The sequence below is a fragment of the Durio zibethinus genome, chromosome 5 (assembly GCF_047325235.1).
Source record: "Durio zibethinus cultivar Kanyao isolate XHJ-2024 chromosome 5, ASM4732523v1, whole genome shotgun sequence".
NCBI classification, from domain to species: Eukaryota; Viridiplantae; Streptophyta; class Magnoliopsida; order Malvales; family Malvaceae; genus Durio; species Durio zibethinus.
In genome coordinates, this window is record NC_143166.1 from 29,735,154 (window position 1) to 29,750,979 (window position 15,826).

Below are 15,826 nucleotides of genomic sequence, written 5' to 3' on the forward strand. Positions count from 1 at the left end.
CACGTGACTGTTGGCATTAGACTAAATTCTCGTATTACCATGCAATGAAAATTTCAAAATTTAACAGAAAATGCTTTCATTGATGTGTGTTCTTCATCATCCCCTGGAAAAATATACATATCCTTCAAAAAGCAAGGATGGGGATTAGGGAATATTGCCCATGATGAAATGATTGTCAGCATGGAAAGGGTCACTTAGAAAGAATACATTTGAATGAATACAGCAAATAATTCTGTTTTTATTCAAGGAACAAACATAAAATTAAGTCATTGAAATGACATAATCATCACAAATCCCGGTGGCCAACCGTTTTTTTTTTTTTGAAAGATAAGTTGTTTTGCACTGTAAAACTGATCCTCAACAAGAAACCTCAACGTTTATAAAGAGGTCTCGGGCCCAAATTTGCAAGGGACAAATGCAGGGCGCAGGAGTTTAGACCGTCTCTCACGCCAGCCTGAGCAGTAGAAAATGATGAATTGCCGCTGCATTAGCCCACAGTTATTAAACCAGAAGCCGGCTCGGGGGCGGACGATCAAAACGGCGATCGGCCCTTCACTTATAGCCAGTTTTCGATTTGGAATGTTTAAGTGATTAACACGTTTGGTTTATGAAAAATTTGTGATCCGTAGGATTTTTTGTTTAGCTAATTAGATTATCAGACTTACCTGAAAAAAAAAAAAAACGATGAACAATATTTGGAGAATGCTACAATGAAAAAGAGTAAAACTGAGCAAAAAAGTCAAATGGGTCAACGTGGCAAAGAAGAAATTAATGCTTGGACCTGGACAAATAAAATGAACATAAACAATAGTAGTATAGGATAATGGAACACGTTTACGGTAACGTTAAAGGATTGGTCCACTGTTTGACGATGTGCCCATTCCCCCTTATTATCATTTTTTTTAAAAAAGAAAAAAAGGGGAAGAAAGAAAGAAAATCTGCGTAGCTCACAGCCCGCCCACTCAAGTCTCTCTCAGCCTTTCGATTCACTCCCCGCCTTCCCATTGGCTACGTCGACGCTTCACGTCCTTGCTACCCTAACTCCCATTTGCCACCAGGTATTTTTATTTTATTACCGTACTATTCATCGATAATAACAAAAAAAAAATCAAACTTTCCATTTCAATTTCTTTCAAGAACTCCAAATTCCTGAAACTGTTATAATTTTTAAGTATTTTTCAGGATTGATTTGAAGGTGATGTTTAAAACCAACAATGTTGTTTCCCGAATTTTCGAGCGTCAAATTCGCACCCCTGCGCCTGGAACCAGCGTATCTTTTCTACTGTTTCTTTGTTTTTGTATTTTATTTTTCTTGCCTTCCACCTGTTTGATAATTTCTCTCAAGTCTCAACTTTTCTTTTTGTTAATAAATACAGGTTCATTGTGCTAGAAGATTTTACGAGAATTTAGTTCCTAGTTATACAATATATGACGTGGAATGTCCGGACCATTCATTTCGCAAATTCACGGATGATGGTCAGTACTTTATAAGTTTCAGTAGGAACCATCAGGATCTGATTGTTTATAGACCAACCTGGCTTTCATTTTCATGCAAAGAAGAAGATTGTGATAATACCCATGAACTTCCTCCCAAAGCTAAGAGGTTTGAGAGTTTCTTCACACAGTTATATGTTAGATCACTTGCTTCCTGCAATGAGCTTATATGTAAAGACTTCTTTCTCTACATGGAGAGTAACCAATTTGGAATATTTGCTACTTCCACCGCTCAAATTCAAGATGTACCTGCCGTGGATGGAGCAATCCAAGGCGTCCCATCTATTGAAAAAATTACTTTTCACCTCTTGAGGTGTGTGTACCCTATCGGCTTTCTTTTTTTTTTAATCTGAATAATTGTAAGTGTTTTTGTTAATGAGTGCATATAGATACTGGTTAGCTCTTTAATGCACTATTCTTGCCAAATTCAAAATGAAATGCTGCATTGAACCCGGAGCTTTTTAGTTGGTTTTTGTGGTCACCTTAGACGAGGCATCAAGTAGGTTTGGGTTTCAAATCCCAGTACTTGCAATCTCTTAACTTAGCCCAAGGCTGCTGTCTCCTTTGTAAAAAAATGAAACGCTGCATTAGTTATTAGAATTCTTTCTATAAATAGCAATTTAATCAGTGCTGATAGGCTGTAATTAATATTTCACCAAAAAAAATAGAATTATTCTATTAGGAAATTTACGGGTAGAAATTTTTTTTGTTAATGCTAAGAAGTTCTGTTCTAATTCTTTTGCAATACAATTAGGTTGGAAGATGGGGTTATACTAGATGAGAAGGTATTTCACAATGATTATGTCAATTTGGCCCATAACATGGGTGTCTTCTTGTATGACGATTTGCTGGCGGTTGTGTCACTTCGTTATCAAACAATACACATTCTTCAAATCAGGGATTCTGGGAACCTTGTTGATGTGCGAGCTATTGGTGCATATTGTCGTGAAGATGACGAGCTTTTTATTAATTCCAGTTCTCAGGCAAGATGCTTTTGCTTTTATGTTTTTTTGTCTGACTTTTATCATGTTCTGCAGATATCACACAGATTAGCTTTGGCATCTGTATATCCCACTTCAACTGTTATTACTTTCTTACTGCTAAATTGAAGTTATTGGGTTTTTCATTCCTTCACTTCCTGTTAGTCCTTAAAACTTTTCAATGTTGGGTCACTTTCCTATTTGTAAATGTTTTGAACTCAAATGGCTTTCTCACTACAATGCTTCTCTGGACTCTGCCCATAGTGTTTATCATTTTAGTTGTTAAACCTGAGAGGCTAACTAATTTTCACCACGTTTCAAGTGTGGCTGTCTGAACTAACAACCTAACTATTGATGATAGAACTTCACAACTTCTGACAAAAGTTAACTGCATCAGTTGTCGGGCAATTGTGGAGACATTGTAGATAATGGTATACATCATGACCAGCCTAATTCAAACAGTTATTTTCTGAGTGGTATCAAACAACGCTTACTTTCATTCATATTCAGAGAAATATGGAGTGAAGAAACAGATCAAACCCAGGTTAGTTAGTTGACTTTCTTGGACTCAAACTAATTAGTATTTCATGTTGCTTATGTTTAATTATATTCTTTTGAAGTTACTTTTGTTTTCACACTGCTTTAAATTATCATTTGCTCCAATGAGCTTTACAGAGAGCTTCAGAAATAGTTTTATCTCTTGTAACTTCAGAGATTTATTTGCAGTGTTTCTTTGCTATTTTCAGAGGGTCCAATGCCTGAAGAAGAAGTTCTATTACCACTTCCAGAACTATGTTGACTTGATGATCTGGAAGGTAGAATTTTAATTTCTTATGTTCTACACACTTGTGCTGCTGTTTTTCATGAGTCAAATGAAGTCACTTGTATATTGTGTTTAGTCTTTCAATAAAAGTTGATGCAAGTCTTATTACACTAGTTGACAGATGTGTAACAAATTTTTGCACAACTTTTGGACAGGTACAATTCTTGGACCGGCATCATCTGCTTATCAAGTTTGGTAGCGTTGATGGAGGGGTGAGGTTTTCTTGCTTTTGCCTGTACATAATAGTAATAATAATAATACGATAATAGGCCTGAGGTATATTGGAAAATATATCACAGTGGCTTCATGAAAGAATTTTAAAATTCATATTTCTTTTTCATAAAACCCTTAACTAATCTTTCTAGACTGGAATAATGGCTGCGCTTTATATAGAAATATTTAATTTAAATACATTATGATTTGTTGACTTGAAAATTTCAGGTATCACGAAACACTGACCAACATCCTGCATTCTTTGCTGTATATAATATGGAGACAACTGAAATTGTTGCATTCTATCAGGTATTATTTCATCATTATTTTGTTTGTGTTGTCTTATTTGTTGAACTCTCTGACAATCACATGATCTATTACTTCTTCCAGAATGCAGCAGATGAGCTTTACCTTCTCTATGAGCAGTTCTGTGACCACTTCCATGCAACATCAATAAATTCGTTGTATATGAATTTCATATCGTCTCACTCAAATAATGTTCATGCTCTTGAACAACTAAAGTGCATGAAGAATAAAGCCACCAGCTCACAGGTGTGAATTCCTTTCTCATAGGTTACTTGTATACTGTTTTACAGTTTTCTTGTATGTTTTCTGGAATTCTCTTCTGATATTTTTCCTTGTTAGGGTTCTGCAAAGCATGATAATAGTATCGCTGGATATCATTTACAGCATGGTATTTTAAGTCTTCTGTCTTCAATTATGCATCGTCTAATTGCCTGATGACTCTTCTGCAGTTTGTAAAGAAGATGTTGTCCTCTTTACCTTACAATTGTCAATCAATGAGTCCTTCTCCCTACTTTGATCAGTCTCTCTTCCGATTTGATGAGAAGGTTTGATTCACAGGCTGCTAGTTTCACCCATTCACATGTTTTCTACATCTTTTTTTTTTTTTTTTAATTTATCATTATGATGACTGCGAGCCTTTATGTCGTTACGGACTTGTCTTATATATGCTAAGGCCTTAATTTTCCTTTCTTTTGTCTATGTATGCATTTCCTCTTCTAATTGTGTATCTGCCTCTTAGAATCCTGTTTATCAAGACTTCACCATTTTCTTGCATGTTCTTGCACAGCTAATCTCCGCAACTGACCGGCACAGACAATCAACAGATCATCCCATCAGGTTCATTTCTAGGAGGCAATCAAACGTTCTCAAATTTAAGATAAAGCCAGGTAATGCTTTTCCCTTGTATTATCTGTTGAAGCAAAGTCAGTTTTTTCTTTCAACCTTTAAGAATCTAAGGGTCTTTTCAACTTTTGTGTATAATTAAAACAATGTCCAGGCTTTATAAATCCCGCCATTTATGGCTTAATTAAATTTCACTTTTCATTTACACCATGATAATTGGTCTCTCTATGGTGCTCCTTTTGCTTTCTTTTTTCCCTCCTCTGGACAATTAAAAATGTTTGGTGTATATTGTCAAAATTTTAATGGTTCAGCCTTTTGGTTTAGGTCCTGAATTCGGTAGCGCAGATGGTCGGAGCAAAAAGATTTCCCATTTCCTGTTTCATCCTTTTTTGCCTTTTGCTCTCTCCATCCAGCAGACTTTGTTCTTGCCACCATCGGTTGTGAATATACACTTTCGGAGATAGTTAATTATTTCTTTTGATGGTCACTCACCCTTTTTCAAAAGCCTTTGAGCTAGTTTTGTAGTAGATATGTATATTTGATATTTAGATAGCTGATAGCTCATCCATAATTATAGATGTTGTAGCCCAATATATAAAACGTATGCTTTGCCTTACCTTCTTTATCTCTAAATTAATGTTAAACACACCATTTAGTGAAATACTGAAAGCATGAACAATAATGGTTTGGTTTTTCTTTCACGGCTGTTGTTACTTTTTTATTTGGGGGCATCTTTTGGCCTCAACCGCACTGTGAGTGCATTTGGATAAACATTCCAGCAGGCTTCCAATCTCATCATCCCTCCAGTTGGATTGGAGGGAGAAGTATTTAGTGATTCATTATCCCCCAGGGCAGTCTACCTCCTTATCTAAATTATTTGACTTTCTTAATGTAAAATTGAAACAATCGACTGTCTTTGATGGGACATTTGATTGCTTTATTGAGAGTGAATTATCTTTGGCCAGATAATCAATTATCATACTTAATCTTACTAACATTATTAAATTTGCATTCAAATATATAATTTTATCATTACTTTTAATTTAATTATTATAATATTTAATCTCATCAATATTATAACTAATTTAACTAATATTATTGTTTTCAATTTTCATTGTCCGTGCGCATGTACCTTAAAAAGATTAATTAAAGTTAAAGATTTCAATATTTTCTGTTTTGGATTTCATCGGAGGTATCAAAATAAGAAAAAAAGAATTGGGAGCATGTGTGGTTTTTAGTGTCAAGATTTAGGGCAGGGAAGTAAGTGCCTTCCTAGGGAATTGGTAGATTTTATAGAATGATGATTGAATTGGGGTTTAAAGTGATAGGTAAAGAGCGAAATTTGATGGATTGGTTTCTTTTACTTACCCCACATGCATATTTAGAAGGGAAAACTTAATAATGAATTTTTTATTATTTGAACAAACCTTTTTCAGCCTTTTTTTTTTTTTCTTTCAGGATTCCTCTTTTTTCAGCTCTTTGATTACCTTCTGGAAATCTACAAGAATTTGATGCTGATCCCTTACATTTTTTTATTAATCAATTTAATTATATCTAATTCATCCTATTTAAGCCAATCTATATCAGAAATACGTATCTTTAATTTGTTCTTAATAAAAAATTTTCAATACAATGATAATGTAATTTTTTAGTTTCATAAATAGAATTAAGATATGGCATATATTTTTTATATATTTAAAAAGTTAATTTAAAAAGAAAATAGGACATATATTATCATTTTAATCATGCTTGTGAAGTTAAAAAAATTTTATTGTCAATGTATCAAATAATTTTTTTTAATTAAATTTATTTTTCAATATATATATATATATATATATATCACTATCTTTTTCTGTAGTTCAATTGAACCAAAACAGTCAATAATCAGAAGACTCATCAAAATTGTTTATTTACGATTTAATTTATTATAGTAATTTTTATTCTATTTATGACATATTAGATATGAAATAGTTTGAAAATATATAAAAATTAATGGTATTGTTTCAGATGACATGTTATTTGAAGTTTTTTCATATTATAAATTTAAAAGGATTTTAATTTAAGCCCATGCATATTGGTTAAATTTCTAAAAAGTTATAAATTCAAGAATATTTAAGCGTATAATATTTTTAGAATTTATATTTGATATATTATCAATATATAAATTTTATATATTGTCAATGAATAAAATGATACTATCTTATTAATCAATGAATGCCAACTTCTAAAATAAATACATAATTTTTTTAAAAAATTTACTTATTACTAAAATGTCATTATTCATTCCATTTTATTAATGATGTGATATTGTTTAATTTATTGACAGTATATAAAATTTATATATTGATAATATATTAAATATAAATTTATATGAAATACATGTTGATTAAATATTTAAAGGTTATGAATTTTGAAAAAAGGTTTAAATTTATAATATATTTTTTAATTGAATTAAATAAATAAGAATTAAAAATTTAAAAATAAATTTAAATTTTAAAATAAAGAGTCAATGCCTACGTTAGAATTTGGAAAGACTTGCAAATGCGTCATTTTTCTTTCCTTATTGGCCCATTTAACAAAAAAAAAAAGTAGAATTATTGTTGTTTTTTTTTATTATCAAAGGATAATTTTATTACTACGTTTAATATAAAAAAGGCAGTGGAGCAAATAGCGGTTGAATAAAATAAAGTAAAAAGAAAAAAAAAAAGGGTGGGCTCAAATTTCTTCCTCTTACAAAAAATGAAATGAGCCCGAAAAGGCAGCGCTCTTCACCCTATAGAATTCAATCAATGAATCTGCTTATCTCCACCTAACTCATTCCGGCAGCCGTAAGATCCGCCACCTTAGTCGCCTCCTTCTTCGTTTTCCGGTGAGTTTCAAATTTTATTCCAACTCCGTTTTCTATTTCTGTTAAACCATCTCAAGTCTCCAAATTGTTCACAAATTTCGATTAAAGCTAATTTTTTTAAACTAAAATTTGCAATTTGTAAGCTGATCTACCAGATTCGTCGTACGATTGGCGCTGTGGGTAAACCTTTGATGACAATTTGAGCTCCCATCATCATCATTATCATAATCTGCGGGTCTTCTGCTACAGCTGGCGTGAGATTATAAAAAGAAAAAAAGAAAAAGAAAGATTTTTTTGTATGTCTCCATATGTTTATTTCTTCTCCGTGATTGTGAAATTTGGTGGTGACCATTACGGAGCAGAAGCGCGTGATCGGATATGCAGAAAAGTGAGAGTCTATCGAGGAGTAGTAATAGTCTGTCAGTGAGAGTGTCGTCGTCGTTGTCGCAGTCCCAGCAGCCGTTGAGGCGGCTGAGCTTGTGCTCGCAGACAGCAACTCAGTCTTCCCCAATTGTGTTCCCAGAGAAACGTACTAAGAAGCTCAAGGCTTCCTCCAAACCTAGCGAAGCTCCTGTCGCGGATGATCAGCCTGATAAATCCAAGAGGGACGAGCACCGAATCGATATTGGAGGAGGGGATGAAAAATCTGATTTACTTGGTTATGTGGTTTACTCGGGGAAGCTCATTTTGGACAAGAGAAAGAATGTCCCCACTAATACTAATTCAGCCGATGTAGAGCAGAGTTCTTCTACTGATATTGCCAGCCAAGAAGCTGTTGCTGCTAAACTCACTAGCAAGGCATTGGTTTGGGGTTCTCATGTCTTGCCTCTTGAGGATGTCATCTCGGTATACACTTAATCTCTGAAATAGACCATTTCAATGAATAAGTATTTATTTTTGGTTTTGTTAGTTTGCAATCAGTCTATTTTCTTTATCTTGACAGGTATCCTACAATGTTGGTGTTAGACATTTCACTGTGCATTCTTACCCTCTAAAAAAGAGTTCTTGTGGCCTTTCTTGTTTTATTAAACCGAAGAGAAGTCGAAAGGATTTTCGTTTCTTGGCTTCTAGTGTAGAAGAGGCAGTTCAATGGGTTGGTGGGTTTGCAGATCAGCAGTGTTTCATCAATTGTTTGCCTCACCCTTTAGTTTCTTCTAAGAAGCAAGCTTCTTCTGAATTGTTTCCAATGGATACTCCTCCTGAGCTTGTGTTCAGGTGCAAGAATCCACCTAAAATGCTTGTTATATTGAATCCAAGGTCAGGTCGTGGTCGTTCAAGTAAAGTTTTCCATAGCATTGTGGAACCAATATTTAAGGTATGTTGTTTATCTTTTATCTTACCAGTTTATATAGATTTTAGTTCTGATTGTTCCACATTGTTTATGGATTTGATACATTGGACTAGATTGTCCTTGATCATAATTGCTGTTGGTACTTTGTTCTCTTCCTCTCCTCTGTCTCTACCCATAAAATGAATAAAAATCCATAGTGCATTTTCTCTTAGGTCAACTTGCATTGAATATTTCTCTGTATCCTATGTTTGTGTGTTTTTAGCTCCCAAAGCTGCTAGACTTAACTTTCCTTCGGATGCATTTGGTTCTTGTAGGTCCTTGATTCAAATTATTGTTTAAGAAGTTAATATGAGCACTTCCACTTAACTGCTTCAATACATGAACCTGCCTTGATTTTGACTTTTTGTGCATTACTTGTATGGGCAAAAGTGTTGTCACAGTAAAGTGGATTTTTAAATGAATATGCATTAGGATTCTTTACAACAATTGTAGGAGGTTGAATATGTTATTGTGACATTGTCTTCAAAGTGAAAAAATTGGTAAAGATCATGCAAAACTATTCAGCAGTAAAAGAAGAGATCCTTAGATTATCAAGTTGCCTTGTATCATGTTTTGCAGCGAGGGTCGCTCTGATTTCAGCACGCTTTAGACCTTAATTATAGCATGTATCATTGCTAAATTACTAAATTTTTTAGGATTTCCTTGTTCTTAAGAGTGCATAAATTGATGTAAATAGGTTTATATAAAAATGACTAAATTCAGTGTGTTTTTTTAATCTTCCCTGGTAAATATCATGAATCCTCTTGCATGTTTGGCATTGCATGTGACTGTGTCTGTAAACTCTTAGCTTTTGGAAGGTACCAACTTATTCTATGACACATGTTAGGACACACATTTTTTGGTAGGATTTTCCTTATAATGCTAGATATTATTGAAGTAAAATATAGAAAGAGATTATGAGTCATGTTCTAAATAATGCGTAATTTAGTGATTTTTTTTACTACTAAATGATCAAACATTACAATTTTTTTGGGATAATGATCGTTTGTTTTGTTGTGTATTTTCTCTTTTTTTAGAACTTCTTGCTTCTTTCCTTTATTATAAATTCTCTGCTGTCCTTTCTTGTGTTTTTCTTATATTATTGTCAAGAAGAAGCTATTTTAGAGTTTGAGTTGTTTTGAGTTTCACATTGTGTATGCAAACTGCAACAGCTTGCAGGGTTTAAATTGGAGGTAGTCAAAACAACATCTGCCGGCCATGCTAAAAAGCTGGCATCTACTGTTGATATCAGCACATGCCCTGATGGTAGTACTACTTGAACACTTAATTACTTATTCTAGCTTATGTTTTTGATGATTGTCATCATCTTCTCCATTAATATGGATTTAAATCATTCTACTTTCTCTCAGGAATTATCTGCGTTGGCGGTGATGGGATTATTAATGAGGTTAGCCATTTCAACTTTAGTTAAATTCTCATTCTTGTTTCCTATTTATTATTCTTCTTGAGAATCTTTTGGTGTACATGTTAGAGTTTTATTTATTTTCTAGCCATTTCAGTACCATCTGTATTGTTGAGCTCTACTGACAAGTAAAATTACTCATATATTTTTCAAGGCAACCGGTATTCTGTTGTGTCATTGTGTGATTTCTCCTGGATCAATTTTTTACTGGACTGGCCTTTAATAACATTGTGTCTATGATAAGATTGGGACAAAGTTTTAGGGAAGGAGTAATAACTATGTTTTTTTATAAGTACATTGTAATTACTGTTTACTCATTATGCAAGTATATTCTTCCAGCTTACTTATTTATGGCATTAAAGATTTGGATTACAAAATCAACGTGGAATTTTATCTAACTTAACCTTGTAAAGGAAGAATACTAACATGTTTTCTATGTTATGCATCGTTTAGAATTGTTTTTCATTGCAACATGAATCATCTTTGGTTTTCAAATTAATGTCCTTAATGAAGGTCATGTTGAGAGGACTGATTCTCAATTGAGGCTGTATCTGTATCAAATGAAGTTTTGCCTGATCCTCAACATGGTACAGAGCTTCATTTATTTTGAGCTTTCATCAGCCAATAATTGGAAATGTGTTTTCTCTTTACAGCACACAACTAAATTGTTAGTTAGAAACCCTAATCCCAGCAGTAAGGATTGGCTGCATAGGATTCTTTTATGGTAGTTAGGATTGGGTAAAGTCAAATTTTATGTTGTGTTATTGGCAATGTCATTTTATTGCTGTGGCCAGTGTTATTTTTCTTTTTCCCCTTGCTTTTTTTTTTCTTCTCTTAAAGTAGTCAACTTTCTATAACATGAGCATACACAATTTTAATTCATCCTATGAAGTTTGTTTTTCTACTTGATGAGTGCTTTACGATCATATAATGCTCTAGCAAGCATCTTATATGTCTTTGAATAACAAACATCTTCTTTGCTCATGCTTTTCATCTATAATAATAGCAAGAAATCACCTGGAAACCTTATTCCAAGTTATACCACATGCTTGATGGTTGTTTGTTTCTCCTTCATTAAGGTTTTGTCTGAATATTTAGTTGAGTCCTACTTGTCATACAGGATATCTGATTTTAAGTTTATTATCAGCCTTGATGATAAATTCAGTGTTATATGCACCTAAACCATCAGGTTTTCAATCTTTGTTGTGGGGGACTTCTCCCTAGCTGGTTTGAGGATTTTATGGTACTGGATAGGGACATGATTGCTTTATTGAAAGCATTGTAATAGAATATAAAGCTTCCTTGTTCTTTGGATAGGGTTGCATGCTATTAGGTATTCTGCTGGTATTTCTGTTATTAAGCTAGTTACTTCATCTTGGTAAATTTGTAGGTTCTAAATGGTCTGCTTAGTAGAGACAATCAAAAGGAAGGAATTTCTATACCCATTGGAATTATACCAGCAGGTTCTGACAATTCACTGGTTTGGACTGTACTTGGAGTTAGAGATCCAGTCTCTGCTGCAATTTCTATTGTGAAGGTAATGCTGCTTAGTAAATTCAACATGAAATTTGCTTGCTTGGTGGTTACTCTGTTTCTCCCTTTATAGATTGATGCCTAGCCTTTGGTCAAAACCTTTTTGATCCATGGGTCTGAAATTGGTTAACAACACCTTGATGACCCTAATTATGTTGCTGTGAAGATTATTGAAGTGTATGTTCCTAATTATATAGTGAAGCTAACTAAAATATTTAAAGATTATATATAGTAGAAAACTTATCTTTAAGGCTAAGGTGTGGCAGGACCACTGTCCTTAAAACTGATTTCCACCCTCTGGATAATATCTAGGGTGCAAGCAGAGCTACCGTGGCATCCAGTAATCTCTGTAACCTTGCACATGAGCTACAGAGATTAAGCAAACCATCCTTGATCTCACCAGCTTGTTATTTAAGTGACTAGATCTGTAGTATATAACACTAATTATTTTCAATAACCGAACATGAGAGGGAAAGTTTAAAGCTATTAGAACTAGAAATGTAGTAGGCTTCTTGTACGTTTGACTGAATTACCAAGCCTATTTATAGGTTTACAAAATTTTATTTGTTGGCTTATAAGATTGTTAATCAACCAACACTTGGATGTTAGGTGTCATTAATACAAAGACATACCAACACCTAAGGACATATGTGTATTGGTGTTTGTAATGGATACCTTCTATTGACAAGTATTGGATTGTGTGCCAATATACTTAATTTGTAGTATTTCTAACAATCCCCTACATAATTCAAATTAATCAGCTGGTGAACGGAAATGGTATGCTAATGGTCAGAACCTTTTGGTTTTGAACTGCCACTTAATAATAGAAGACATTATTTATAGGAGCCTGGTGAAATAAATTTCTTGAACTATTCTCCTTTTAGTGTAGATAAGCTAACCTTGCATACACATATCTTTCTCCTTTTAGTTTAAATGTCTCCATGCTATTGCATCCCTATTGGTGGAAATATGCATTTTTTGTAATAACCATCATTATAAGAAAAAGACTGTTGAGAATACCAGAAATTTCTTTTTCTAGATACAGTAACTACCTACTGGCCTATTTGTTGCCTACAATTGAGGTTCCCTCTTGTTGGTTTCAGGGAGGTCTTACTGCTACAGATGTTTTTGCTGTTGAGTGGGTTCAGACTGGTATTATTCACTTTGGGATGACGGTCTCCTATTATGGTTTTGTCAGTGATGGTATGTATTGGTGACAAGATGATTTATAGTAGTTAATACAATAGAAATTGGTTGGTTTCTATATTCAGTCAACATCTGCATCTGTTCTTGCAATTATCTTTTTTTTCTTTTGGTTTGTCTGAAATGTGGTCTGATATATGCTTTGATGCTTCCAATCTAACATACCTTGCTATCTTAGCATGTGGCTGAATCAATACTTGCTATGATGCCTCAATTCCAACCGTAGTTGCAATTATTGACCATGATAATCCTTTTTGAATAATTTGAGCATTCATCCTCCTTTCCTATCATATGTTGCGTGTGTGTAATTAGTCACTAATTTTGGCTTTTAAAGGAGGTGACTGGATTTTCACTTGTTTCGCATTTCCCTGCATCAAGAAAAAGCTACCATCTATTCCCCCTCCCCTCCTTCCCCGGTGGGTTAGCTGTTGTCCCATTGCCATAAGTTTGTTTCTATAATTTAAATGTCAGAATTGCTTTTTGACTAGCCACCATTTATTGTTTGCAGCTTTTTTTTTTCTTTAAGTTGCTATTTTAGGTTGAGGCACCAGGTAAACCTTAATCTTTAATCCTGAATTAAAATAGTTTCATTCTTATGTACTTATGTCAGATATTTCCATAATGATGTGTGCATAAAATCATTCCCCAATCTTTTATTGTCTTTTAGCATGGGAATGATAATTGTATGTTTGTATCTTTTTCTCATGTGTTGCAGTGTTAGAACTTTCTGAGAAATATCAGAAACGATTTGGTCCTCTACGATATTTTGTTGCTGGGTTCCTCAAATTTTTGTGTTTGCCAAAGTACAACTTTGAAGTGGAGTACCTTCCAGCAGCAAAAGAGGATCAAGACGGTAAAAACTCTACTGATCAGGGAGTAGTTGACATGTCAGAACTGTATACAGACATTATGAGGAGGTCAAACACAGACCGCATTCCCAGAGCCTCTAGTCTATCTAGTATTGATTTGATAATGACTCCTAGCCGAATGTCTGGAGGAGAGATGGACACATCTAGTAGCACTCATGCCAGCACTGAACCATCTGAGTATGTGCGGGGCCTTGATCCTAAGACTAAACGGCTATCATCTGGGAGAAGCAATGTGACTGCTGAGCCGGAAGTTATTCATCCTCGGTTACCACTCACTACGACTCCAAACTGGCCAAGGACCAGAACAAAATCGAGGACAGACAAAGGATGGAGTGGATTGACTGCAGCACATGATCCTTCTAGATGTTCTTGGGGTAATGGTGCAACAAATGACAGGGAGGATATATCTTCAACATTGTCTGATCCAGGTCCAATCTGGGATGCTGAACCAAAGTGGGACACTGAGGCTAATTGGGATGGGGAAAATCCAATTGAGTTACCAGGTCCATCAGATGACGCTGAATCAGGAATAAAGAAGGAAGTTGTCCCAAGATTCGAAGATAAATGGGTTACAACTAAGGGGCGATTTCTTGGCATCATTGTGTGCAATCACGCATGCAGAACTGTGCAGAGTTCTCAGGTGGTGGCTCCAAGAGCTGAACATGATGACAACACCATGGATATGCTCTTAGTTCACGGGAGTGGGCGACTGAGGCTGATGAGATTTTTCTTGCTGCTACAGATAGGCAAACACCTTTCACTGCCATACGTTGAGTATGTCAAGGTATGAGCATTAATTTTCCTTTAGTCCATAAATAGTCTCGTATTTCAAATATAGCAAATTGATTTTTGAGCCCCATAAAAGTCCATCCAAGTGCTAGATTGTTGTTAAAATTGTCAGTGCAGCTGGGCTAGCTGCATGTGATGAAATAATTGTTGCTGGTTGGAACATGTGTTTTGCAGTTAGTGCTCTATTTCTTACATAAGAATAGCTTCCCTATGCCGTTCAATTTGTTTTGGGATTCATAATGGTGTTTGCAGTTTTTAATCCAACTGTTAGATCACTGAATACTGGGTCCTATATGCATATTCGATACACTTGATTTAAACCATCTAACCGTAGCTTCAATTGAGCTGCAGGTGAAATCAGTTAAGATTAAGGCTGTGAATCACACACACAATGGTTGTGGCATTGATGGTGAGCTTTTCCCCCTCAATGGACAAGTAGTATCGTCTTTGCTTCCAGAACAGTGCAGACTGATCGGTCGCTACCCAGGCCGACATGTATAATGACCTAGAGATCTGTTTTTTGAATTTTTGTTTGTCATATCTTGGATGCGAATGCTTTCTTCCATACTCGTGGCTGTGGAATATGCTGAGTATCCTTATACCCAAAAAAACAACTGATACATTTTTAATGTTAACCCTCTTCCCGTTTGTGCCATTACATACAATGAGGGTTCCTGTAAATGTTTTGTTGGGTTTATGTATCTCATGTCTGTTTATTTTCTTTTTCACTCCTCTATGGGATGTACGCTTTTCTCTTGTTTGTTTCTGTGCGTGAGCTGCTGGAACATATTGAAAACTAACCTCTTTTCCTTTTTTTTTTTTCCTTTCGAACTTCTTTGCATGATTTTCATGTGAACACTTAGAGTGTGTTTGGTTCGTAAAATTTTAAATTTTAAAGAAAAATGATCCCAAAAGTATGGTATTCGAGATTTTTTTAAAATTGTTAAAGCATAATGTATTCAAATTTATTTGTTTAGTTGAAAAAATTTACGTATATTAATTTTGGTATAACTATTATAATCTCTTTGGTATATAAGATAATTTTTTATTTTGTTTTATTAATAATAAATATTTAAATGACAAATATTGCTTTTAATAGTAAAAAAAATAAATATTTTAATTGATTGTTATTTTATTTATAAAATATCATCAAGGCGTTTCTAAACATTAAC

General features: G+C 34.2%; 2 protein-coding genes across 5 annotated transcripts; both read left to right on the forward strand.

Annotated features, from left to right (window-relative positions):
* Window positions 1-875: 875 nt before the first annotated feature.
* DET1 (light-mediated development protein 1 / deetiolated1 (DET1)) lies at window positions 876-5,360 on the forward strand. Of its 3 annotated transcripts, none has more exons than XM_022871078.2 (12): window positions 876-1,058; window positions 1,183-1,270; window positions 1,377-1,807; window positions 2,249-2,477; window positions 2,872-3,018; window positions 3,221-3,289; window positions 3,453-3,509; window positions 3,739-3,819; window positions 3,901-4,062; window positions 4,266-4,361; window positions 4,604-4,703; window positions 4,984-5,360. In XM_022871078.2, exons 2-12 carry the CDS (start codon window positions 1,199-1,201, stop codon window positions 5,121-5,123), a joined length of 1,584 nt encoding a protein of 527 aa, XP_022726813.1. In that variant the 5' UTR covers window positions 876-1,058; window positions 1,183-1,198; the 3' UTR covers window positions 5,124-5,360. The 3 variants fall into 3 exon arrangements, with proteins under 3 accessions (XP_022726813.1, XP_022726815.1, XP_022726816.1); XM_022871080.2 differs by having other exon boundaries at window positions 1,026-1,058; window positions 1,173-1,270; XM_022871081.2 differs by lacking the exons at window positions 876-1,058; window positions 4,266-4,361 and having other exon boundaries at window positions 1,087-1,270.
* A 2,010-nt stretch (window positions 5,361-7,370) lies between these two features.
* On the forward strand, window positions 7,371-15,382 carry LOC111281871 (sphingoid long-chain bases kinase 1-like). 2 transcript variants are annotated; one of them, XM_022869633.2, is made up of 9 exons: window positions 7,371-7,528; window positions 7,651-8,353; window positions 8,451-8,822; window positions 10,010-10,103; window positions 10,208-10,245; window positions 11,651-11,797; window positions 12,897-12,996; window positions 13,712-14,649; window positions 15,006-15,382. In XM_022869633.2, the coding sequence occupies exons 2-9, from the start codon at window positions 7,886-7,888 to the stop codon at window positions 15,153-15,155; spliced, it is 2,307 nt and encodes a 768-aa protein (XP_022725368.2). In that variant the 5' UTR covers window positions 7,371-7,528; window positions 7,651-7,885; the 3' UTR covers window positions 15,156-15,382. The 2 variants fall into 2 exon arrangements, with proteins under 2 accessions (XP_022725368.2, XP_022725369.2); XM_022869634.2 differs by having other exon boundaries at window positions 7,663-8,353.
* Window positions 15,383-15,826: the final 444 nt, after the last annotated feature.